At 38.5% G+C, this 25201-nt stretch overlaps 1 protein-coding gene across 1 annotated transcript in view; it reads left to right on the top strand.

The window, feature by feature from the left end:
* Nucleotides 1-23872, top strand: part of ALDH1L2 (aldehyde dehydrogenase 1 family member L2) — a 35387-nt gene extending 11515 nt beyond the window's left edge. Inside the window, exons 6-23 of the mRNA XM_009908362.2 lie at nt 166-255; nt 8029-8163; nt 8544-8669; nt 10200-10291; nt 11075-11222; nt 11948-12067; nt 13099-13226; nt 14360-14510; nt 14958-15028; nt 15134-15239; nt 15594-15681; nt 16428-16521; nt 17213-17309; nt 18705-18803; nt 19548-19713; nt 20707-20812; nt 21942-22141; nt 23108-23872. Coding sequence (XP_009906664.2) covers nt 166-255; nt 8029-8163; nt 8544-8669; nt 10200-10291; nt 11075-11222; nt 11948-12067; nt 13099-13226; nt 14360-14510; nt 14958-15028; nt 15134-15239; nt 15594-15681; nt 16428-16521; nt 17213-17309; nt 18705-18803; nt 19548-19713; nt 20707-20812; nt 21942-22141; nt 23108-23163 — 2073 coding nt within the window. The 3' untranslated portion in view covers nt 23164-23872. The remainder of the gene's footprint in view (nt 1-165; nt 256-8028; nt 8164-8543; nt 8670-10199; nt 10292-11074; nt 11223-11947; nt 12068-13098; nt 13227-14359; nt 14511-14957; nt 15029-15133; nt 15240-15593; nt 15682-16427; nt 16522-17212; nt 17310-18704; nt 18804-19547; nt 19714-20706; nt 20813-21941; nt 22142-23107) is intronic.
* The last annotated feature ends 1329 nt before the right edge of the window (nt 23873-25201 follow it).

Raw genomic sequence — 25201 nt, forward strand, 5'->3', positions numbered from 1 at the left:
ATCCATCATCTTCATTTTTTAGACCAGAACCTTTTCTGTGTTATTAAATAAATGAACAATTGAAAGAGAAGGAGGTAGGATCTGTAATTCTTACATAGGAAAACACAACTAATTTGATTTGTACTTAAACACAGAAGAATTAACTGGGATGTTGTGGATTCCTAGATCTCCTGGAACCAACCTGCAGCAGCTTTGCACAACTGGATTCGAGGGCATGATAAGGTCCCTGGAGCATGGGCAACAATAGATGACCAGGTATTCTCTGAAAACCAGAAGAATACTCTTCTTTTTTATACCCTTTTTTTGACCTTTTTTTCTTATAAAACTAAAGGTGTCTGTATAGGCAAATACAAGTGAGATTTACATTGAAATAACTCTGATTTGGTGGCTACATATTTTGTATATATCTAGAACAAGTACCTGAACAAATGTAGTTTAGATTTTTCTTTAATGAGGTAAGAGCAATATCTAAAGAATAAAAAATATTGGGCATGGTACAAAGGAGTAAGAAGGGTGGAATGAGACTGTGACAATTATTTTGAGAAGCAGTCATGTATTATCATGCAACCCATGCTGCACATCACAGTATTGGCAGAAAAATAAACCACTGTGAGTTACTGAAGTGACAAAAGAGATGTTATTTTAAAGATATTTGGGGCTAGATTCATTGGCAGAAATAAAAATTTCTCATTTTATCGAAATCAAACTTTTTCCTTTCACTGTATTAAAAGTACTATACATTTGATCCACATTGTGCTTGTATAAAATATTTTTAAATCACATTGTCTTTCCTGGCTCCAGATTTTGTTACTTAAATATTAGCCAGCTGCATAAAGCCTGGTTCTACCCTAACGTCCAGGAGGGCCTATTAAAAACAGAAGAGCTCAAGAGAGAGGCAGCTTTCAGCATTGCCAGCCTGGGAGCAGAGCAAGACTCCATTGGTCACTGTCAGGCTTCTGCCAATGTCTCCCTCTGGGCAGGCTGTAACAAAAGCTGTTCCCCTTTCTGCACCGATCCCAGCATGCACGTTGTAACAGCTAAGCAGCTTTGCAGCTTTAAGTAGCTTGCAAAGTTTTACATGTCCTGGGTTGTAAACAATATTGTAGTATGTTTGCAATGTCTGGATACTTGTGGTTTATTTATACTGTATTAATGCTTCAGAACAGTATAATTTCATTATTAGAATTTTAGAGCGTGTTTAGGATCTGTGCACTTCTAATTCCCTTTTCCTGTCACTGGGCATCACTGAGCAGAGCCTGGCTCCATCCTCTTAGCAGTCACCCTGCACATCTTTATAAACATGGCTGAGGTCACCCCTCAGACTCCTCTTCTCCAAGCTAAAGAGCTGCAGCTCCCTCAGGCTCTCCTTGTAAGGAAGGTGTTTCACTCCCTTAATCATATTTGTGGCTCTGGGCTGGACTGTTTCAAGCAGTATCCTGTCCTTCCTGAACTGAGGGGCCCAGAACTGGACACAATACTCCAGATGCAGCCTCACCAGGGGATGACAATTTATGTGCTACAAATTTTGTTAGGAGATCACTGAGTGTGTTAAGCTGTTCTACAGCTTTTAGGTAAGGGCTGTTTTTTTGGTAGGAGCCTTTAGTGGGCTTTTCTGTTTGAATGGCAGCATTCTGCTGAGATTCATTTTTTAGCTCCTTCCTGATGGATATGCTTATTGCTTCACTAGTATGATTTCCTCAAAATGTTGTTGCAAGTGTGTTCTTGTAAGTGGAATGTTTATTGACATTTGAATTAACAGGCTGCCCTGGAGGGAACTGTATATCCTATATGAGATGTTTTCTTCATGTCATTTTGCAGGCTTATTTGTGCTTGTACAAACTATTTGATGGGTGATGGGTTTGGGGAATCTGTTACCATGATAGGGACTTCAGATCCACAGATGTCCATATGTTGTTTCTAGGCTTTTGTAAAATGCATAGTTTAGGATGGAATGGGGATAACTGAATTGAGCCAGGCAAAGCTGCCTTCCAATAGCAAATACCACCTCTGGCTTCTTAGATTAAATCTGAATGCTAAAATTCCTTCAGGTAGTGGTTAAAATGCCTTTAGCTAATCTTTAACTCCTGCTTATACTAGAAATACTTAATGACTGTACCTCCCAGTCTTCAGTGGGAGTTGTTTTAAAAAGCCATGCAGTGCCAAGATAAGTTTAGCTGAAGCTGTCTATGCCCTCAGTCCTGAGAGTATTTCTTAAAGGGCAATTTTCAAATCTGGTTTTGGTATACAAGAGGAACACTAAATTTCTCTGACCACTTAATAATTATGAATTACTCAGTCCACTCCTATGAAGGATATAAAGGAATAGGTTTTGGCAATGGGTTTTATTTGTTTTATTTGTTTGTGGTGTGGTTGGGTTTGTTTGTTTGTTTGTTTGAATTCACTTTTTAGGTCATCCTCCAGGAACACAAAACTTTATTTACCAAAGCCTCCTTTCCTTTTTATTAGTTTTTTTTCATAGGAGTTCTGGTGTTCTTGAATCTGTTCTTGAATTAGGACTGTAGAGAAGGAACATCAGTAGTAAACAATGAAAACTTTCTGGGTTACAAAGATCAAGATTTGATTCAGTAGGTAGTGTTGCTAAAATAGAGATGCTTTGTATTGGATTTAACTGTAAAACTCTTCTAATTAAAAAAAGAAACCACTCTGTAAAACTCTGCTAATTTGAATCCTGCGTGCTAGAGTTCAAAGATAGGATATTTTCTGTCTTCTGCCATGAAGACAAACTCAGAATTTCAAGTTAAGCTGATTCTAGCTGCAGAGTGAGAGAGACTCTGCAATCATAGCACTTGTACAAATGTTTCTGTCCAAAATACCTAATTAGCATGTGATACACTTTGTAATGCCAATTATGCCAACTGGTTTGGAAGAATTCCAGCACATGGGTCAGTGTAGGGGGAGGGAGATGATACTGAAGAGTCTCAAATACTCTGGTAAGTTCAGGGTTGATGTAACAGTGCAGCTTTGCACAACTGTGGGTAACCTGGGTTCACTTTGCGTTTCCAGCTTTAGAGTCTTTAAATGCTATTGGAAAAGTTGTGCAAGAAGGTACTTTAGAAGGCATCAGTCTGTCATTGCTCGATGTAAGCCCTTTCTAGCTGACACTTTATCAGTTAACTGGTTCAAATACCCCCTTGTTCTACATTACAGTAAAGTCATTGTGAAAAACAAAGCATGACCGCAGAAGCCATGGCTGTTTTCCTTGGAAAACTCATGTCTTGCCTCTGTTTCAGTAGTTCATTATTATGTAAGTGTCCAAGGGCTTATCTGCCTGCAACACTCTCGTGAATGTTTTGTGCAGTCCAAGTCATCCTTGACAAGATACAGTTCCACATTCCTGTTCTTTTAGCAGTAAGTATGATGTGTCCGGTAGTTTGTGTAGTAGCACCTGGAATCTTACTTCCTGTTGAGAGGCCTTATCCTATGTGGATGTTAAAACTCCCCTAAAACTCGATGCCTCCTCCTTAAAGATCCTGTTCTGAGGTGACAGAATAGTTGAACACTTTCTCATTTCAAGGTGAAGGGACTCCTGGACTGGGTGACAATGTAAGTATTGTCTTTGTAATAAATGAACAGTTCACATGGATATTATTTGTTACAACATTCAAAGTCATAGATAACAGTGATGGTATTCAGGGTTGACCAAAGCATAGTTACATAATTCCTGTAGTTGAATGACATTTAGTCATACTAATAATGGAGTAATTGAGAATTACTGGGTCTTTAAAAAAATTGCTAGGAAGACATAAAAAGGAAAGGTGTAGAATGTGTGCATTACTGCTGCTTTCACTGGGGATGTGACAGGTAACAGAGCTGCTCGTGATCCAGTCACCAAGCAAGCAAACAGGATGTGTGTGCTGAGACTGCTTCTCTTTGGTGATTTTGTTGTCTGTCTTTGAACTTTTGATTTAATTGTGCTGGACATCTTGGATCATATAAGATGTCTAGAGAATTGTTTGTGTTAGGAGGCAAGTGGTCTGCTGGTGAAAACCAGTTCTGCATTCTGTGTAAAATATTGAATAAGGAAGATGCCCAGCTGGAAGACTTTAAACTGTTGGAGAGACCAAGAAGCTTTGAACTGGTTTGTGCTCAGCAGATTGTTTCACTGGAGATCAGTTGATGTGAGAGTTGTGCTAAGGATGTATTAATGGTGTGGTTCACTTAGTGTGTCCTGCTGCAAGATGAAATCTGTACGTGTATACCAAATGTGGCAGACTTCATAACTTCTTACTGAGGCTTTGACTATGCAGTGTCCTTAAGCTTTCTATTTTTACCTGTTGAGTCTGAAGCCTGGCCAAGTTGCAGGACCGCCTACTGCTCCTGGTCAAGCTGACCATTCAGGGGAGAAGGAGGAAAGCTGGCAAACGAGATTCTGGCAGCTATAGAAGTTTTCTGTTCCCTTGTCGTCTCGTATAACTCACTGGCCAAAGCACCTCAGGGTAGTGCCTACTGGCTTCTGGAATGCCTTTGGGGAGTTATTTGCATTGTTAGGGTGCTTTGCCTGGTGTCCTTGGGAAATTTTATTTCAACCCTCAGCCTTTCTTTTGTGGTTGTTGGTTTGTTTTTTTCATTTTGTATCTCAATCGTTTGATTTCTTCCCTGTTTTAGTTGTATTCATTAGGCTCTTTGATTTTTAGCAAGAATGCTGTGGTTGGTTGAAATTACCCCCCAACTAATTTGGAGAAAACTACCCCCAAAATAAAACTGCCAGACTAGCTCAGTTTGGGATGGAGGCAAATTAAGCTCTATTTACAAGCAAACTACAGTCTAGCAATATGAAATGCAATGAATATGTACAAAATAGACAATGTATGTACAATACTGTATATGTACAATTTATAAACAATATAGAAACTCCTCAGAACCCCCTTGGATGGATCCAGGGGACCTGTTAATTTCTTCCCCCACTCCCTCCCTCCTTCCTGTTACCTCACAGAGTCAAAACAGGTATCCCTTGGCAAGGTCATGGAAGAGAGAGAGAGAGGAAAGCTGCAAGCAGAAGCAACAGAAGAAGAAAAGAGAGAGAACTGTTTATGCCTCTGCTGTATATTTCATTAGCAATCCAATAAATTATACAGACCTTAGCATTATTTTTCTTTTACATCCAATGGTAATTTATTTTCAGTCTTTGCAGTCAGGAGCTAGGGTAAAGTTACCCCTTCAAACTGTAACAGATGCCCATCCCCTGAGGAGGAAAACTGCTTCTAAGCATGAATATGTGAGCAACATATTATAGACATGCACTGGTATTTAGGGGCTCCTAGAGCTAGACAGCTGCATGTGCTTAACACTTTGGGATGGATTTATCTTTTTCCAGTTTCCCTGTGAATGCTCATGCTGCAGCAAGGACTTCCAGGGTTTACCTCTTTGCTGCATGAAGGACAATTTCTTTTTGTTTGAGGTCACCATCTGCTAGCTCTGTGACCTTACTCTGGTTGACAGGCAGTGATTGATATTTTAACTTTTTGGTTTGGGTGGTGCTGCTGTTGTCAACATGAAGATTGGGAAACCTTTATGCTGTGTTGAAATGTTACTGCAATTTTGAGTGGTCAGCTCTGGTTTTAAATAAAACCTTCCTTGCTATTGCATGTGGGAAAGTGTCACCATAGGCAGCTGAAATTGTAATGTGTGGACTTTTGGGGTTTGGCCTTTTCTGCAGTTGCTTTCAGCATTCTGTTGCTGCTCTGGGTCTTTGAGACAGCATCCTTGGACTGCTGGAGAGGATAACGTTGGGTTGTCCGCCTTGGGGGTAATTTTTCTGGGGATGAGTATGATGTTGATGTTTTCTATTTCTCCTTCCTCCTCCTAGGATCCCTTTACAGGTTTTTCATATGTTCATTAACATCCTTTTACACTTTGTTTCTTTGATCTGCAGCTCCGGTTTATGTCTGAATTTACTATGTATCATGTCCTTTATGTACACATGTATGGACAAAGCCAAATTTATCCATTTCCCCCTCTTATGTATAAGTGACCATTCAGGGCTGCATGGTTATGATGTCCCCACACTTTGATGTCTGTGAATCCCTTCCTATCACTCACAAATGCAAGAAGGGTGTTGCAAACCCTCTTATGACTGGGGCTTCTGAGCATGAACAAGTAGAGGACCATGGAGGCATTTTTTTTTCTTTCAATCTTCTCCTGCCTTGTGGTGCTTGTGTAGGCCTGAGGGTAAGCAGTAATGCTTCATTGTGAAATATAGCCATCGTTACCTTGTGTAAGTGCTTCACAGAAGCCTTGTGTTTGCTTTTATGAATTTTATAATTACTGTAAATGATCTATTCTGTGATAAAAGTAACCTGGGTGTCTAACTCCATCTTTTTTTTTTTTTTCATATGTGAAATTACAGTTTTGTTTCTGCTTTCCAATTAGGTATTTTTGTAAGTGTGATTCTGTCTATATCCTTCAAGGAATTTTTTGTACTTAATCCCCTGCTGTCTCTATCTTCTGTTTGTGAGTCATCTGCTGTAAATAGTTTGACATAACAAATTTCCTTTAATGATGCTGATGTCATTCATCCAATGTTACAGCCAGTCCTCATTTTACTAAACAAGCAGTATAGCTCTGTTATCAAAGGGTGGATTGCAAGCACATACTTTAAAGAAGGGACAGTATATTTTTCACTGAAAGCATATAGACATAAAGTAATCCACAGTGCCCCAGCTCACAGCATTATTATGATTATTTAGACAGTTCCACTGTGACTGGGGAGTGTGTTTGGAGTTGGAAGAGAAATGAATCCCACACCACCATCCACTCACCCCTTGCCTGTATAGTTATCTGAATTCATCAATAAGTGATACTAAGTCATGCAAAACATCTAGTGTGTGTATTCCCAAGATGCTTCTTGGTTATTGAATATAAGCTTGGAGCACATTTAGGGTCTTAGACTGTTTCAAACTTACTTTTACACTAACATAGCTGTGCTGATTAATTTGCACGTCTCAGCTATGCTAGCAAAAACCTCTTCAGGGAACACACATACCAGCAAAACAGTGTTATGCCAAGATGGTAAACTAAATGACAGCAAGATGATTTTGTGTGAGTGTCTTTGTCTAGGTCTTGTAGATGTCTTGAGTTTAAGCTGCATGCCTTCTTAAAGGGTTTACATGTATATGGCTGATAATTTTGCTTCTTAGAATTTAAGTAGTAACCTCAGAGTATTGTAAGTAGACTCTGTGTTTTACCATCTCTCTTTAGTTACAGGACAGTGCAAAGTCAAAGATGTATTTTGATTATTTCTTAATCCTCAACAATGACTCTCTTAAAAAAAACATGTTTGTCTAGCTACTGCATTAAGAAAGTTAAGATGATAGTTGATGAGTAGCCTTACCTGGTCTTTTCTAGAACTTCAGCTATTGGACTCAATCTGCATCTGACTGACATAAGTTAGATGCAGTCTGTTTACTGCAGATCTTTCTCTTTTGCTTGAGTTTTGGTAGTTAAGAAAGAATTTGGAAAAGATGCTGCCTTTTCCTTGTCTTTTGTTGCTATATTCCCCTCCATGTCCACCAAGGAGTGGGGGATGTCCTTGCCCTTCCTTTTGCCATTAATATACTTATAAAAACACTTTTTGTTGTCTTTCACAGCAGTGGCCAGTCTAAGTTCTAAATGGGCTTTTGCCTCTCTAATTTTTTTTTCCTACATTACCTAACAACATCCTTAAGCATTTCATGGGTTACCTCCCCCTTTTTTCCCCCCCTGAATTCATTAAGTGGAGGGGGCCAAGCTCTTTTCAGTGGTGTGCAGTAATAAGACAAGGACCAATGGATACAAACTTGAACATAAAAGAGGAGAAAATTCTGTGAGGAGAAATTTCTTCACAGGGAGGGTGATGGAGTACTGGAACAGGCTGCCCAGAGAGATTGTGGAACCATTCAAAACTCGCCTGGATGCATTCCTGCATGGACTACCCTGGGTGATCCTGCTTTTGGCAGGGGCTTTGAACTTGATAATCTGTGGAGGCACCTTCCAACCACTAATGTTCTGTGATTCTGTGTTTATGTTTAGATGGTTACTTTTTATGGGTCATCATTACTTGATGCTTCAGTGCCTGAGGGACAAGAGCTGTCAATTAAAGGTGCTTCAAGACCTGGACTTGTAACCAAGAATGGTCTGGTCATTTTTGGTAATGATGGGAAGATGGTAAGTGCTCACTCTGGCAAACAAGAACATGGTTGGCTAACTTTAGCAAGAAGTACAGGTAGTGTGGAATCGTCAGGCTATACAAATCCAGATTGTAATGACAGATAGCTAACTAGTTTGGAGTTTATCAATCCTTCACCATCCTTTGGAGGAAACCTTCGTGTTTTGATTCTCATTCAATCCATATTAATTTCCAATAGAGATTAAAATGTATTGCTACTAAGAGATAATCTGAAAGATGGGTAGGAGTGGCCTGTGCTAAATTTCCTGCGCCATAGCATCTTTCTTGCAAGCTATTTATTTTGCTATTTCAGGAACCATATGACTGCCTAAAAACTTTTCATGCAAGGGATTAAAATTAATATCCTCTCATTTTTCAGGTACTAGTGAAGAATCTGCAGTTTGAGGATGGAAGAATGATCCCTGCATCTAAATACTTCTCTGCTGATGAACAAACTACCTTGGAACTTACAGAAGAGGAGAAAAAGATGGCAGAAGATATTAGGGTAATTCAGTAAACTGCTTTACCAGAATATTACTTGAGGCAAAAGCATTACATACTGCTCATTATAGGCAAGGTATATTTTTAATTTAGTCATGCTAATTGTTTTTTGATAAAACATGCTCAAAGAGTTATTGACATTCAAGTGAAATTGGGAATTGGCTAGAGGGTTTTTTGACACATCACTTTAGAAAGTTTTCTCTGAGACACAAGTGATACAAAAAAAAGGGCTTGGTCATAGGCTAAATGGTCTAATCGAGATTAACTATTGGCCCAATTCAAGGCTCAAGTAATAAACTTACAAATATTGCCCAAATTGTAAACAGGTCACTCTTTGCTCCTTGCTGTTGCTTCTGTCAAGCTCCGTTCACTGGCATGCATACTACCAGCCTCTGTAGTCCGCAGAGAAGCCAGCAACCCGGGAAGTACCACCATGCCACAGCAGCTAGGTCCCCGGAGCCAGTCAGTGTTGGCTGCTAGCCTGTGCAGCTTAGCAACTAATTTAGCTACAAGTGATATATAATATCTTTTCAATGTCTGTTTAGCACCAGATATGGTTCTGTTTAAATCCCCACACCTTTACTCTTGTGGAGTTGTAACCTATGCTTTACAAGCAGCCTCCCCTGGTAGTGCCCGGAATCATAATTCATGATTTAAGTCTCTGAAATGTTCCTTTGAGTATATAGACCTGCCTCTTTATCTCTTTAGCTGTTAAAAGCCGCAAGCTTCTTGTCGAGTCGCCATCTGGTGGACAAGCGGTAGAATTGCACCATCGAATCTTAATCGAGTATTTTCTGTTTTTTCTAATTGGGTTCAAATTGTTAAACTGTGCCAGTTTATGGGATATTCTTACGACCATGCACTAGAATCTGCATATACATATTGATAAACAGCTATTAACACTTTAAAATATTAATACAATTAATTTTCATAGTTCATCGCTTCATATTCATAAATTAATAACCTCTTCATTACAAGCTATTGACTGACTGAGCTAATATCAAAAAGAACTGCAACCCCACAGTTCATGACACTACTTGATAACTCTGAAACCTAATTATAATTAATTGAAATATTATATTACCAGTTAATTCACTATTCATGTTAGCAGAAATCTCCATCTTATGCATACAGTTTAAACAACTACTTAGCTTTGCCCAAAAATTCCATCCATCTGGTCACAAAATGCTCCAGGCTGTCTTTCCCTCTGCTGAAAATATATTCCACAAGGCAATGGGAAGTTATTATTTGAAATATGAAGAACTTAAAAAAGTGGGTCTGAAAATCATTACCATTATACTATTCAGGTTTCTTACCTGATTAGGTGAAAGTATCATGGGTAAAATAATATTTTTATAAGCTAATAATTATGAATAATTTATTGGCTAACATAAGGTCTCTAGACAGTTCAAAACACTCCTAAAATAATTTTCTGGTTTAGAATACAGATACCATAGAAAATATGGTTCAATAAATCCTGCTTGCAATTAGAGCCTTATTCATTATTGCCACCATTATTTTTATGTACTATTAGGCTATCTGGAAAGGAATTCTGAGCAATGTTGCTGTAATTGAGGATTCCACAGACTTCTTCAAATCTGGAGCATCCTCTATGCATGTTGTCAGGTAAAAAAATACCAAGAACAGCAAAAGTTTGAAGCCAAAGCTTCAATGTAAACAAAGTTGTTACAGTACTTTTAAACCAGGGTTAATTTGGTAGTGTTAGAAAAAATAATCTTCCTATATTTTCCAATACTCTAACTATTCCCATTCCTACCTTTGAAAATGTGGTCATGCTCTGCTCCCAAAATTAGGGGATACTGTCATAATTCTGCTCTTTCTATTGAAGAAAAATTCTCCTTAACTTCAGGAATATCAGCCATTTTGGGGAGCATGGTGATGCTCAAACCATTCCTCAGGCAATGACAGGTATCTCAAAGCCAAGTGGCTGGTTGGGAAGTTGAGTAAAGAGGGAAAAAGCTGCCTTGCATAGAAATAATTGAGCCAGGACATAATACAAGACCAGCATTTCATGTGTTGTTTTTAAACAAAGTGATTATTGTCCTTACTCCTTTTCAGACACATAGAACTATGAATGTTCTCCATTGTATTGGTTATAGCAGTCCCATGCACTGTTTTATCAATCAATATATGCTATTTGTCATTTATTTCCAAAAGTTTACCTAAAAGTATTACAGAACTGACATTATCTTTTCAGGAATGCCTTTGATTAAATCAATAGGTTTCAGTAAAATGCAGAACTTCTGAGTCACTATTGGCACACACACATATTCACATGCATACAAACTGGTGCCCAGTTTTGACCCCTTTCAACCTTCTAATGGTTCCATTATCTGCATAATTCTTTTTTGTTTGTAATTAAACTTATTCTTTCTTCCAAATCTTCAGAATGCTAGAAGAGATCAAACAGAAATACAGTGGACTTCAACTACAGAATGAAGATGTGTATATGGCCACTAAGTTTGCTGACTTTGTTCAAATGGCTGTCAGAAAATTCAGAGGAGAAGACAAAGAAGAAGAGTTAGTTGTTGATTATGTAAGACCTTTTATTTTGCCTTTACTGCTTATTCTTTCTACTTTTTTTGGGGGGGTGGGGAGGGCAGACAATGTATTGCATTAGACTGCTTTGACACAGTAGGAAAAGCAAACAAATATTAGGTCACACAAACTCTTCTTCATGACTTTTCCCCCCCAGTTTTTATATACTTACATATTGTAGTGGAAGTATGTCTAATGTCACTTAAGTGTACTGGAAACCAAGAGATCAAGAATAGAGAGTAGATGACACATGGACAGATATTCCTATATCCCTTATACTTTCTTGCCAGTATGCTTCAGTCAAAACTATTCCAGACCTTCTGCTTTCCTGAGGGAAACAGTACTCCTCTGAGTCTGTTTGAAAACTTTGTATGAAAGGAAGATTGAGTGGGTTGTAAGTCACTAAGCAAGTCAGGATTTCTTGCATTTGAGAATTATGCATTTGATTCAAGTCCACTAGGACTAGCTTTAAACAGGGTTTAGTGTTAGTTTGAACATGGAGATCTAATGATAAAAATACAGAAACCTGCTGAACTATCTCAGGGTCTTGTTGTTGGTGTTCAGGGAGAACATGATTTCATTTTCTTGTTACTTGTTTGTCCACTTGCCTTAGGTTGTAAAATATGACTGGATGTTAGCTGTAGATATCAAAAGCTTGTTAGGCTACACTAAAATATTAGCTATTGAAAGTTTAAATTAATTTGTTGCTTATTTCACTCTCAGATTTCAAAAAATGTGAACAACATGACTGTGAATATGCCATACCAGTGTTTCATAAATGGGCAGTTTATAAATGCTGACGATGGAAAAACATTTGACACTGTAAATCCAGCAGATGGAACAGTGAGTAATCTCGAAATATGATCAATACCAGTTTGTTTCAATTAAAAATGTAAACTACTAACTGCATACTGCCAGTTTTCAAAACCATGTGATACACATTAAACAACTCCTAGAAATAGTTTGGTATTTCAATTTACGTCTCAGTCTGTGTATTTCACAGGTTTTGCATTTCAGTAAATGCATAACCTACTTCCATTTCAACTATTAATTTCCATGCCCAGCCATATATTTTGCCTTTGTTTCATTCTGGTTTATCTCTGAAAACAAACATGGCTATAGTTTAGTTGCTTAAGAATTATTTATTTTAGGATCTTGTGTATATTTCCTATCTTTCATCAGCTTCAATTTTTATTTTAAGTTTTGTTTTATTTTGTTTTACAAGTCTGATGTCTTAGGCCAAGTGTAAATTTAAGATGTTCCTTTAAATTCCCAGTAAGAAAAATGTCTCTTCAATGAGAAAATATACGTGCTTCCATTGCTGTCCTAAACTATTCAGTCTCAGTTGCTCCAATTCACAAGTCAAACTCTAGTACTTTTCCTGAAACTCACAATAGGATTGCATACAAGTCAGAACTATTCTGTCCATAAAATGTGTGTATTTATGGAACACAATTGTCATAAAATACTATGTGTATATGATGCCTTATGGTAACAGAAGCTCTATTCCTAAGAAATGGAAGATGCAGGAGTCATTTTGGCATGTTTGGGTATTAGATCATAATGCCATATATAAAGATTTGCAACTTCTGTAATATCACATAGATTCTGCCTCTGGAAAGACGGATGAAATGAAGTAGGATGATGCACCTTGATGTGAAGAAGAAGATAGGTGTATAGACTCTCTGCAATGGCCTCCAAACTCTGCTGCCTCAACTGTATTTGAGTGTTTTGCAGCCTGACTCACCCATGCCAACTGCTGGGGCTGAGGATATTAAGTATTTGGTTACACTCAGTTAAGAAGTTTAGGAGGAAGAAGTAACATTTCATCCCAGTATTTTAGTTTGAGCTAACACAATACTATCTTTGGACAGGTAATAGCCAGTGTGTCTTCTGCTTCATTGGCTGATGTTGACAAGGCAGTGGCAGCAGCAAAGGAGGCATTTGAAAATGGTGAATGGGGAAAAATGAATGCAAGGGAAAGGGGGCAACTCATGTACAGGTATATGAAAGACATCTCAGGTTTGTTTTGTTTTCTTACATGTTATTGTTTTGTTCCTCTGAAAAACTGTTGCATATATATTCTGAATATGATGGATACTCATAAGTCTAATGTCAGAGGAACCAGACTAGCCATCTTTCCATCCCCTATCTTACTTCAGTTTACTAGACTTGTGTCTTAGCTGGCTAGATTTCTTGTAGCAGAGAAAAATGTTGTGGTCTCTCACTGCTACCATTCTTCTTAATTATTTATGAATGGAGACAAAGAATTTGAGGAAATATATTTTAAATATTTGATGGTTTATCTTAATAGATAAGCTATTTGTTGCAAGGATTGAAAATCCTTCTGCATAATTAAGGCTCTTTCATATAAGTCAGAATCTACCTAGATTAGGTAGGCTGAAACTTTTGACGTCGTGAAGCCTGCCTACATCTGTGCTTCATACCGTAAGTGTACAGCCACATTGACACTAATTTTTAAACACTGATGCTAGACTTTCTAGGATCATATCCCATCATATTTCTCATCTGGCTGAAGACCCCTGAGGCCTAAGGAGACCATGTGCCAGATTTTCAGATGTACCAAGGCATATAAAATTCGATTGCATTAGGGGTTAGGAGCTCTGTCTTTGGAAATCTGGGTGCCTTTGAAGCATTGACTTGAGTATTTTAGTCCAAGTTCAGATAGTTCAAACCAACACTATCAAACTAGGTTTCCCAAATCTTAATCTAGGACATTGAGTACTTCTTGGTACTTTTAATTACTTGACATTTCTTATTTTACTGTGTATTTCCTTTTGACTCACTGGTCCGATTTTCTGTAATTGTAGCACAATGGAAAAAGGGTAAAAGAAATTTAATCATTGTACCACAACTGAACAATCAGCTTTCACTATATACGTCCTCTTCATCCTTCTTCCACTACAGCCAATGTGAAGACATTTGCAAAATTTAACAGGAAATTGTCCAAGATCTAACTGATACTAATAAACAGTGTCTGCAGTGCTCCACCTCCCAAATTCAGTGAGAATGCAATTTGAATACCAATTATTTTTCATACCAAATATCATTTTATGCTGTCAGTGATTAGATGTGACTTCTCTGTGATTTGAATTTGTAATGTTTTTATTAAAGACTTGCAGACCTGATGGAAGAACATCAAGAAGAGTTAGCAACCATAGAGTCTCTCGACTCAGGAGCTGTCTACACTTTAGCTTTGAAGACCCATATTGGAATGTCTGTGCAAACATTCAGATACTTTGCTGGATGGTGTGACAAAATTCAGGCAAGTGAATAAGTAAAGGCAGTAATCAATGGCAGTCTTCTCTACACTTTTGTTTTGCTGACAGAGTGCCAAAAACCAATGCTAGCAAAAGCAATAAAGAATCAAAAAGATAGAGCAAAATTACAGTTTTACCTAAAATGGCTCCCCCTGACAACACAAAAGGACAATTTGCTTCTAGTTGGAGTATATGGATTTAGAATGTGACTCTAAATATCTAAGACATCAGACGAGATGTCACAATATGTGTGCTTAGTCAGCTCTTCATCACTCATGGAGAGAAGAATGTTGTTGTGGTCATCATGGGGGTAAGTCCCCTTTTCCAAATGCAAAAATGCTTCTGGTTTTCATGCCTATTCTGTGGTTTTCCAGAACATACTTATGTGGCAAATACATCTGTAATTAAGATGCTAAAGCAGTACCAAGGTTTGTCTCTCCTCTGTCTTTTAGGGTTCTACGATTCCAATTAACCAGGCTCGGCCAAACCATAATCTAACATTTACCAAGAAAGAACCAATAGGGTAGGCATCACTTTTTTGGTTTTAGTGACAACCTTGACATAGAGAAAAAACATTGAAAAGCTGACATAAAAAATGTAATCTTTCCTTATTTTTCCCTACCTTAAGTGTCTGTGGAATCGTTATCCCCTGGAATTACCCGCTGATGATGCTTGCATGGAAGAGTGCAGCATGCTTGGCTGCAGGCAACACACTTGTACTCAAGCCAGCCCAGGTAAAAACAAAAAGGAATGTACAGCTGACTTAGGTCCTCCACTATTTGTTCAGGTAAAATAATTCAGGTAATATAGTGGATCTCACCTATGGGTTGATGGTGTCATATGTTTTAAAGTGCATGTATGGTAATATAAATTGCCATGATGATGCAAGGTACTGATTGCCTTTAATTCTGCTCTGGTGCTACTGTCATTTTCAAGAATGAATTATTTTCCACAAGAAGCCATCACTTTTCATTTGTCAGCACTATAAGATGATGAATATTGTGTCAGACTTGAGATCCACTGAATGTGAAAGATATCATCATGCATTTAATTTAAATAGGTGACCTAATCTAAATGTTTCTACTTAGGTCACACCTCTGACTTCCTTGAAGTTTGCAGAACTCTCAGCTAGAGCTGGATTTCCTAAGGGTGTCATAAATATTCTGCCTGGTTCAGGTAAAACTTCAACTAACCATTTTTCTGGGGAGAGTGGGTCATGCTAAAACTGGCAAACTGGTCTTTTGGAGGCATATTATATAAGTGCTTATATCTTCATAGACAGTAGGCTTGTATCTATGTCATGTAGTGACTGCACATAGGTGCAGGAAAGTATTGGAAAAATCTGTATGTCACCTGGCTCTACCTAGTGGGAAGAGCTGTCAGCCTACACCCTTTCCAAGTTCACACAGACAGCATGAACACGCTGAAAAGAATGTATTACAGAGAAACATGTTTCACTTGATTGCAAAGCCTCATTTTTTTCACTTAATATTCTCAACACTTGAAAGTATATAAATGCAACTGTGAGACCTAGAGCAACAAGGTAAGATGCATCCTGGTCACTACAGGTAAGTCACAGTCCACACTGTGCTACCTAATGCCAACATTTTCCTCTTTCTCCTGAAGAAGAAAAGTGATGAAGTAACTGAATGGGTCAGGCTTTGTTACAAATTAGAATAGTTCACCTTCAGTGGAGTATTAGGAAGTTTTTCAGTCCAGATAGGTGGGGGAATGTGAAGACTCAGATGTGATCCAAGTTAACACTTGACTTGCAAAGTCATATGAATAAAGCTGTAAATATCAATAACAATGTGATAGAAGACTGGCATATTGCTAGCTCTTTCTGTGTTACAGTGCTGCTGTCAGCATAGTAAAAATTCTCTATGTGCTGTTCAGTTAAACTGCTCTCCTCACCCCAATAGGTGGCTTAGTGGGACAGCACCTGTCTGAGCACCCAGATGTTCGCAAAGTTGGATTCACTGGTTCAACACCAACTGGTAAACAGATCATGAAGAGGTAATCTCAGCAAATATACACTGCCTAATTTAGTTATGAATGTCTCACTAGCTATTGTGTGTCTATAGTAATACAAATGCATAACTACACATGATTGTTTACATTTGTGTAGAATTGTACTAAGTCTGTATTGGAAGATCACAGAATCATTGAAGCATAGAATTTTTTCAGTTGGAAAAGACCTCTAAGATCTTTGAGTCCAATCATTGAGTCTAACCATCCACCTAAGATCACGGGATCACTGTGGCCATTACTCCATGTCTTGAACATCTCCAGGGATGGTGACTCCACCACCTCCCCAGGCAACCTATTTCAGTGCCTGACCACTCTTTCCATAAAGAAACTTTTCCTACTATCCAATCTAAACCTCCCCTGCCACAATTTCAGGCCATTTCCTCTCCTTCTGTCACCTGATACTAGGAAGAAGAGACCAATCCCTATCTCATGACAACCACCCTTGAGGTAGTTACAGAGAGCAATGAGGCCTCGCCTCAGCCTCCTCTTCTCCAGAGTGAACAATCCCAGTTCCTTTAGCTGTTCCTCATAAGTCTTGTTCTCTAGACCCTTTACCAGATTTGTTACTCTCCTGTGGGCACACTCCAGAAAACAGAGGTTTATACACTTTCACTAGATATGATTCAAAGGAAATAATGACAAAATGTTTTTATGTGATTCCTTGTGTTTTTTACAGTGCAGCCAAGAATCTGAAGAAAGTTTCTCTTGAACTTGGTGGCAAATCACCATTGATCATATTCAGTGACTGTGAACTTGACAGAGCTGTAAAAATGGTAATGTTACTTCAAAGTAAAATATATTCAAAGCCTTTATAGATGCATCTTCATAGTATTGCAATATTCTTGTTGACTTGCCAAAAACTGCAGTAGGGAGTCCTACAGGATGAGGGTTTTTTTGACAGCACAACTCAAGTGTTCAATGCTGCACCAAAATGGCAGGGATCAGTACTACAAAAAATGTACATTAGAAAATACAATAAAACAAATAAATATAGCTGGAAGGTATTTTCACTAGGCAAGTGAACACATGAAGATTTATTTGTCAAAATCTGAAGCTAAAACAACAAAAAAAGGGCACTTAAAAAATAAGCACCCGGAAGTGAATTAAAATTCACATTGAGTTCCTGATTGCCATATAGTTCTTAGTTCACTGTCAGTCATCATAATCCACCTTCCCAACCAAGGTTTGAAGAAAGTAAATAAGACATGCAAACAAGAAATTCAGTGGATTTAGGGAGCTTATTTCCTGCTCCAGTAATCTGATTCATCAAAATGACAGCAGAAGCAGTTTGCTCAATAAGAAGCAAACAAAGGTCTTCCACACTATGCTTACCCAACGCGCTAATTCTGTGAATTGGCTAAGACAGCTTAAGCAGGTACTTCCACCAGGAAGAAACTGTTAGACACTTTCCCCAGTTTTGGAGTGTCTTTTGGCAGGGCATGAGTCTGAGTGACTGCACAGCGATGTATATATGGAAAATAGTAATAGGTGGGTTGTCTGACCACATTTCTGAGCTGTAGAAGTAAGAGGGTGGTGCAGAGGTTGGCCTGAGCTATACCTGGCTTCGATGGTTTAAAATGATTTTAAGACAATGCTTTTTTTTGACACGCTTGTCACTTCCATATGATCCCTAGCCCTTTATAGGTGCCAGAAAAATACTTACTAGAAATTGTATTTGTCCTGTTCTTCCTTTCCCCACTTCCCTACCCCTGCAGAAAAACAATGGCAGGTACCAGTCCTTGGTAGATAAAGGAACGAACTAGATGGAGTCTGAGCCCACAGTCAAGACAAGAGGCTCTCTGTGTCTCAGATGTTCACCCAGTTACACACAGCTTTTGACATGAGCAAGATTCCTCAGGGGATTAGCACAGTTTTATATTATCTTGTGCACTTGCCCTCTTCTCTTGATCCTGCAGCAGATGTTTCTGTGGAATGCTGATGGAAATGGTAAAAGCAGTACTAATGAATTCATCCTGAGTCATTTGTCTTCATGAAAGTGTGTGGCAACAGTTACAAGATTAGTCTGTTTGTTGCACTGATGATGTCTTTTTACATAAAGCATTATGCTTTGAGGGTCACAAACACAGAATGCAACCCAAGGGAACAGAATGAAAGGAAAACTGAACAAAAGGTTACATATAAATATTAATGTTTTTTCCCCTGATCAGGGTATGGGAGCAGTGTATTTCAACAAAGGAGAAAACTGCATTGCAGCTGGCAGGCTGTTTGTGGAAGAAGCAATCCATGATGAATTTGTTGAAAAAGTGGTAAGATACTCAAGAGGTGAAGTTTCAGCAGATGCTTTTCTATGGCACAAAGATACCAGTTTCATAGACACTTGCATTTCCTCTTATTTTCAGTTGTTTAATTTCTCATTGTTCCTTATGACTAGCAATGTTACTACTTGGGAACCTCTTACAGGGTTAAAAGGAAGGCACTGAAGGGAGATACTTTTCTCAGTAACACACAGATAAGTGACACTGAAATAGATATTTTACTTTCTGTGATGTTTTATAATTGACTAGGAAGGTAAGTTTTAAAAAAAAAAACCTACTGAATTTAGGTCAATGTGATTGAAGGCTGCTCTGAAGTTTACAGAAAAAGATATATTGGAAGCTTAGCTATAATAATACAAAGATCATGGTTAAAAATCCAGTAGTCACCGCAGTCTACCACTAGAGAATTAATTTATTTAGATCAAGAACAGAAAGTCAGTACCATAACTCATTTACTACTGGTCAAAGCTAACATTTTACATCTGTCTTAATAGCAGAAGAGAATGAGTGCATGAAAACAGCACCAAAAACATTTAGAAGAAACCAGAAGTTATCAAACAAGACAAAGCATCATTTTAGAAAGGGAGGAACATTCCATTTCATAAGAATTCAGCCTTTAAAGCCTTTAAAGCCTACCTCATAGCACAATAAATTAGGCACCCCACATCACTTGGTAATTGTAATTTTATTGATTGGCTATGTTACATAACTTGATTTGAACTGGGTAACTCGCAGGTGGAAGAAATAAAAAAGATGAAAATTGGCGACCCGCTTGATAGATCTACAGATCATGGTCCACAAAACCACAAGGCACATTTGGAAAAGCTGCTGCAATACTGTGAAACTGGAGTAAAAGAAGGAGCCACTCTAGTGTATGGAGGAAAACAAGTACGCAGACCAGGTAAAATTCTGCCCATAGCTGTTTGGAACTTCTACGCTTCAAACAAAAGTCATCCTGATTTTCGCTGTTGTGTTATGTGAAGTAGCAATCTCATGGGGAAAGTACTGAGTAAACCCAAGGTCCCACTTAACAATAGGACTTTCAAGTTCTGTATTAAAAAGAAGCTGTGCAACTGATGTGTAATTTATGAAAATGATTTTGAATCTAGTCTGTACAGGAATCTTTTGTTCCTTTATGCCTGTTGTTTGTAAGGCTCTTTCTGCAACACCCTTCACATGTCAAGAGCTGTAAGAATAATTACATCCATTCAGACCACACTAATGCTAAAGCTGATTGAGGAAGCCACTAGCAGAGTTTGCATAAGGTATTATTATCAAAAGGCTTTTTTCTATATAGACAAAATGTATGCTAAGCTTAATGGACAGGCACAAAAGCAACATTTTCTTATGGACATCTACCCTTTATCAAGAACCATTTGCATCCGTTTCCAAACATAACAACTGCATCCCTAAATAAAATGTGACGATTCATTACTGTATGGAATTAGTGTAATGAAAGTAAATAGGAAATCTTGAGGAAGGGGGCAGAATTTATGTAAAATCTCTAAAGCTGATTTTATCCACTCAAACTGGAATACACTCACCCACCAAGTGAGTTAGGTAACAAGAAAAATGGTGGCCTCTGCAATATATTGTAATCTTACCTTCCTGCTGTCAGTGCAGGATCTTCCGCTGAGGAATCAATCACCTGAGCTGTGGCATGCAGACCTTCTGGCCTGGTAGGGAACAGCACATGGTGTTGCTCTGATCAATACAGGCTGTTCTTTTAACACACATGCATCTCCATTCATACTTCATTTAGATCAATCTTGATACCTCCTGTTTCGAGTCTTAACGCATCTCTGACCTCAAAGTATGGTAAAGAGACGGCCCAGACAATACAAACCATGAAGTGCTGTCACCGTGCTCACATGATGCTCTGTCCTCTGTTTAGGTTTCTTCATGGAACCCACAGTATTCACAAATGTTGAAGACCATATGTATATTGCCAAGGAAGAGTCCTTTGGTCCTGTGATGGTGATTTCTAAATTTAAAAATGGGTATGTTGTCCTCTAGTTACTATTGGAAATGTAATTTTCTCATTTTCACCCTAAGTGTGGAAACAATAGCACTTGTAGCATGATTTTGTTAAATCCTATACCTCCATTCTGAATCCCTAGATCTTCTTCCAGCTAAATTCTGAGAAAATACCCTTTTTAGTAAGAGATATCTTGCTCCATGTCAGTGTAGAGCTAATACTATTAGCAGTGCGTGACAGGATAGAATGCCACCATAAGTGCCAGTTCTTAAATAAGACTTAGATATTCAGTGAAACATTTTTACTGAAGTTGATGTGGTTAATTGCAACAGCTTAATCAAATTACAAAATGTGTCTTTTTTCCAGTGGAATTGCTTATTCTTCTCTGTCACAAAAGACCAGTGCTGTTTATTGCATAACACTGGCACATTACTTCAAATGGCAATCCTTCTGTATACTTTGTGGACTTGTAGTTTGAATAACTTTCATTCCAAATGATAAGAATTATTTTACACACAGATGAGATTAAATCTCTATGTATAAATGCAATGTAAATAGTGCCACCAGTTTTCATATTCTGCAGTTTGAAAATGCTGTTCAGAACCAGCCACACAGATAATGCTTCACATCTGTAAATCATGTATGGTGATAAGCCACTGTATCAGGTTTTAAAAATCTTAAATTATTATAGATTTTTTAAGCTAATTTACATCTCATCTCCATATAGAAAATGGCACTCCAGGCATGGCCTGAAAAGTTGTGTCTTGACAAGTCTAAATTTCAGCATTTATTCTCCAATAACTTGTAAAGCAGGGCAAAATTTTATCAAAGTGATTAATTATCTGCTGCCAAGCTCTGCTTTACAATTATTTTTTCAGCTCCCCAAGTTGTACTGTAGCTGAGCAAAGCTGGTATGCATACTGCAACCTTTCCTTTGACATCTCTTAGTGTAGGTCTTAACCATTGGCATATAAGGTTACAAGCTTTACAAGTATGAATCTGTCAGGTTGACACACAGATTAATTGTCTTTTAAAAAGCCAACTGGAGAAGAAAGAGCATGGGAGAAGTGCTGGAGTGGCATTGATGGTGGAAGGCTGCTAACACTTGCTTCTTTTACCTAGTTGCAATTAAACAATGTACCTCCCCACAGTGACATCGAGGAAGTGCTGCGACGGGCAAATGCTACCGAGTATGGCTTAGCTTCTGGAGTTTTCACAAAAGACATAAGCAAAGCTCTCTACATGAGTGAAAAGCTAGAAGCTGGAACAGTTTTTATTAACACATATAACAAAACTGATGTGGCAGCACCATTTGGAGGATTTAAACAGTCTGGCTTTGGGAAAGATTTAGGTAAGTTGTTCTCTCCCTCCTTTACTTCTCCTCTGACATTCCAAATCCACTGAATAAAACCCAGCCTTACCTGTGCGTATCTAGTACAACACGAGCATTTCCTGCATCTCCTACATTCCTCCAGTTACAGTAATCTAGCTCCTCTCCCATCCCTACCTCAGTACCTCCAGTTCAGCCCTTCCTGGGTATTTCCTAAACAATGCTATGGTACACAAAATATTCCTCTTCCAACTCCTCCACTCAGGGCAGTCAAATTACAGCTTGTCCAGAGCTCTGTACAGGCCAAAATCAGAAAAATCTTTCCTTCAGAAAGCACATTAATTTTGGTTTCTCTTTTAAACTTGTAAGAGCATGGAAAACACTTTTGTGCCTTAAAATGTCATCAAAATTTGCCTGCAGCCACAGAGGAAGATACATTAAAGAAATCTTTCCAAAACCAGTTTTCAAAAAGGTGAAGTCTAGTCTGTTCAGAGACACCCTACAAGCCAGGGCAGATCAAGCCTCATTGCAATGAAAACTGAAAGACAAAAAACAAAAGATAAAAATTCAATGACACCACAGATTTTTGCCTTTGGAATCTCTAGCAAGTTATCAGGTATTTCCTGAAATCAACATTTCCAATTTTTACACACCTCTTTTACCTGGGAACTTAACATTGGCAAACCAAAGTTTGTAAGTTAAACTATGAGTCCCCAGTGGCCACCGATAGACTGCCGCTGCCTCAGTTCCACCCAGGTGTCTGCTTGTTAAATTCCAGCTCCTTTTTCTTTCCACATCTGTTGGATTTGGCCTCTTCTTGCCAAACCAGTTCTGTAAATCACAGTGTAAGTTAAATAGTTTCCATTGTTCCTTAAGAACTCAGTGGCTAAGACATTTCAGTTTTTTTCTTGGTGATATAGTTAACAGCTCTGACAGAACTTTCTTATTAAGTTGCTACTCTAACTGGTGAATATTGTGCTTGTACAGGTGAAGAGGCTCTTAATGAATATCTCAAAACCAAAGCTGTCACTGTGGAATACTGAAGTAACAACCTCATTCAGAAAGTGAACCTTCAGCTGAGTTTGAATCTTTACGACTCCATGAAGCACTTAATACAGGCCCAGGATATGCTGCCTGCAGTGCTACAACAACAAAACCAACCAACCAACCAACCAAAAACCCAAACAAAACATGGATAAGTTCCTGTAAATCAGGCCCAAATGTTAGTCTCACTGACAGATAAAATAATTTGGAAATTAACCTGAAGTCATTTAAATTGTGCAACAGCAATTGTTAGCACAATTCTCCCTCAAAAAGCAAGAACATGGTTTGGTTTATTTTTTTTAATGCAGTTGAAGAATTGAGTTCTCCCATGCCTCCTTATTTGTGTGAACACAGTTACATGATCATTTTAAATCCTTAGTCATTATGCTGCTCTTAGTTGAGCCAAAATACTCTGAGTATTAATTTTTTGCTATAAATCAGTTCGAGTTTTGCTATAAATCAGTAGCAATCGAACATTCTGCTTTGCTGATTCTTCAGCAGCACAGAAAACCTTTGTGGCACAAGAAGTAAATTAATGCAAGAAAGCACAGTTACTATGATCTTTGTACAGTACACACAGAGTTTAACATCCATGTTAAACTCTGCACATCAAGCTAAAGTTACTGAAAGTATTTTCTATCTTTTTGTTGAAGTGGGATGTGTTATCTGCCTGCAATTTGAAAGATTAAAACCACTCATTTTTGTGTACATGGACTGGTATCAGTGTTTTATACAGCCTATTACTGCTTTGTATTTCATGCTTTCCTTTGTTTCTAACCTATGGGAAGATAATTTGTAGAATGACTAAGTTGTTGGCTTTCAAACTTTCTTTGGTTTGAAGTTTTCTATAGATTGAGATCTTACCTAACAAACTAAACCTACTTCAGACCACTGAACCCCATCCATAGCTTAATCTGATCTGTGAGTTGCCATTAAAAATAGCTGTCCCCTTCTTTGTTTCCCATTCTTCTTACTCCCTAAAATATTCTGTGCTTTAATCCCAGAAAATCATGTCCTCAGTGTATTTTAAACAAGCCACATGGTGAAAGGAAGGCCAGAATCCTTGTAACTTCTTATGGCAAATAGTACAGGAACAGATATTAGAACTATAAGTATGGGATTCAAAATAAATTCTGTAAATAACTGCAGATTCCAGGTCATGGCATTAAGTTTAGTATTTGAACAAATGAAAAAAAATAAATTACTTTCCTGGTGTAGAAAATACAGAATCATGCAGAATCAACCAGGTTGGAAGAGACCTCCATGATCATGAAGGCCAACCAATCACCCAACCCTTTAGGCCATTGGAATGGGATGACTAGGGAGGTGGTGGAGTCACCATCACTGGAGGTGTTTAGGAAGAGACTGGATGGGGTGCTTGGTGCCATGGTTTAGTTGATTAGATAGTGTTGGATGATAGGTTGGACTCTATGATCTCAAAGGTCTCTTCCAACCTGGTTAATTCTATTCTATTCTAATCAACTAGACCATGGCACTAAGTGCCTCATCCAGTCTTTCCTTAAACACCTCCAGGGATGTTGACCCCACCACCTCCCTGGGCAGCCCATTCCAGTGGGCAATCGCTCTCTCTGTGAAGAACTTTCTAAGATCAAGCCTAAACTTCCCCTTTCACAGCTTGAGACCATGTCCTCTTGTTCTGGTGCTGGTTGCCTGGGACAAGAGACCAGACCCCACCTGGCTACAACCTCCCTTCACGTTGGTTGGTCTCTCCTGAGCCTCCTCTTCTCCAGGCTAAGCAACCCCAGCTCCCTCAGCCTCTCCTCACAGGGCTTGTATTCCAGACCCCTCCCCAGCTTTGTTGCCCTTCTCTGCACACATTCCAGCAACTCAACATCTTTCTTACACTGAGGGGCCCAGAACTGGACACAGTACTCAAGGTGTGGCCTAACCAGTGCTGAGTACAGGGGCAGTATGACTTCCCTGCTCCTTCTGGCCACACTATTCCTGATACAGGCCAGGATGCCATTTGGCCAGGAGTTTGCCATGGGGGATGGTATCAAAGACCTTGCTGAAGTC

Source organism: Dryobates pubescens, chromosome 15, assembly GCF_014839835.1.
Source record: "Dryobates pubescens isolate bDryPub1 chromosome 15, bDryPub1.pri, whole genome shotgun sequence".
Classification (NCBI taxonomy): Eukaryota; Metazoa; Chordata; class Aves; order Piciformes; family Picidae; genus Dryobates; species Dryobates pubescens.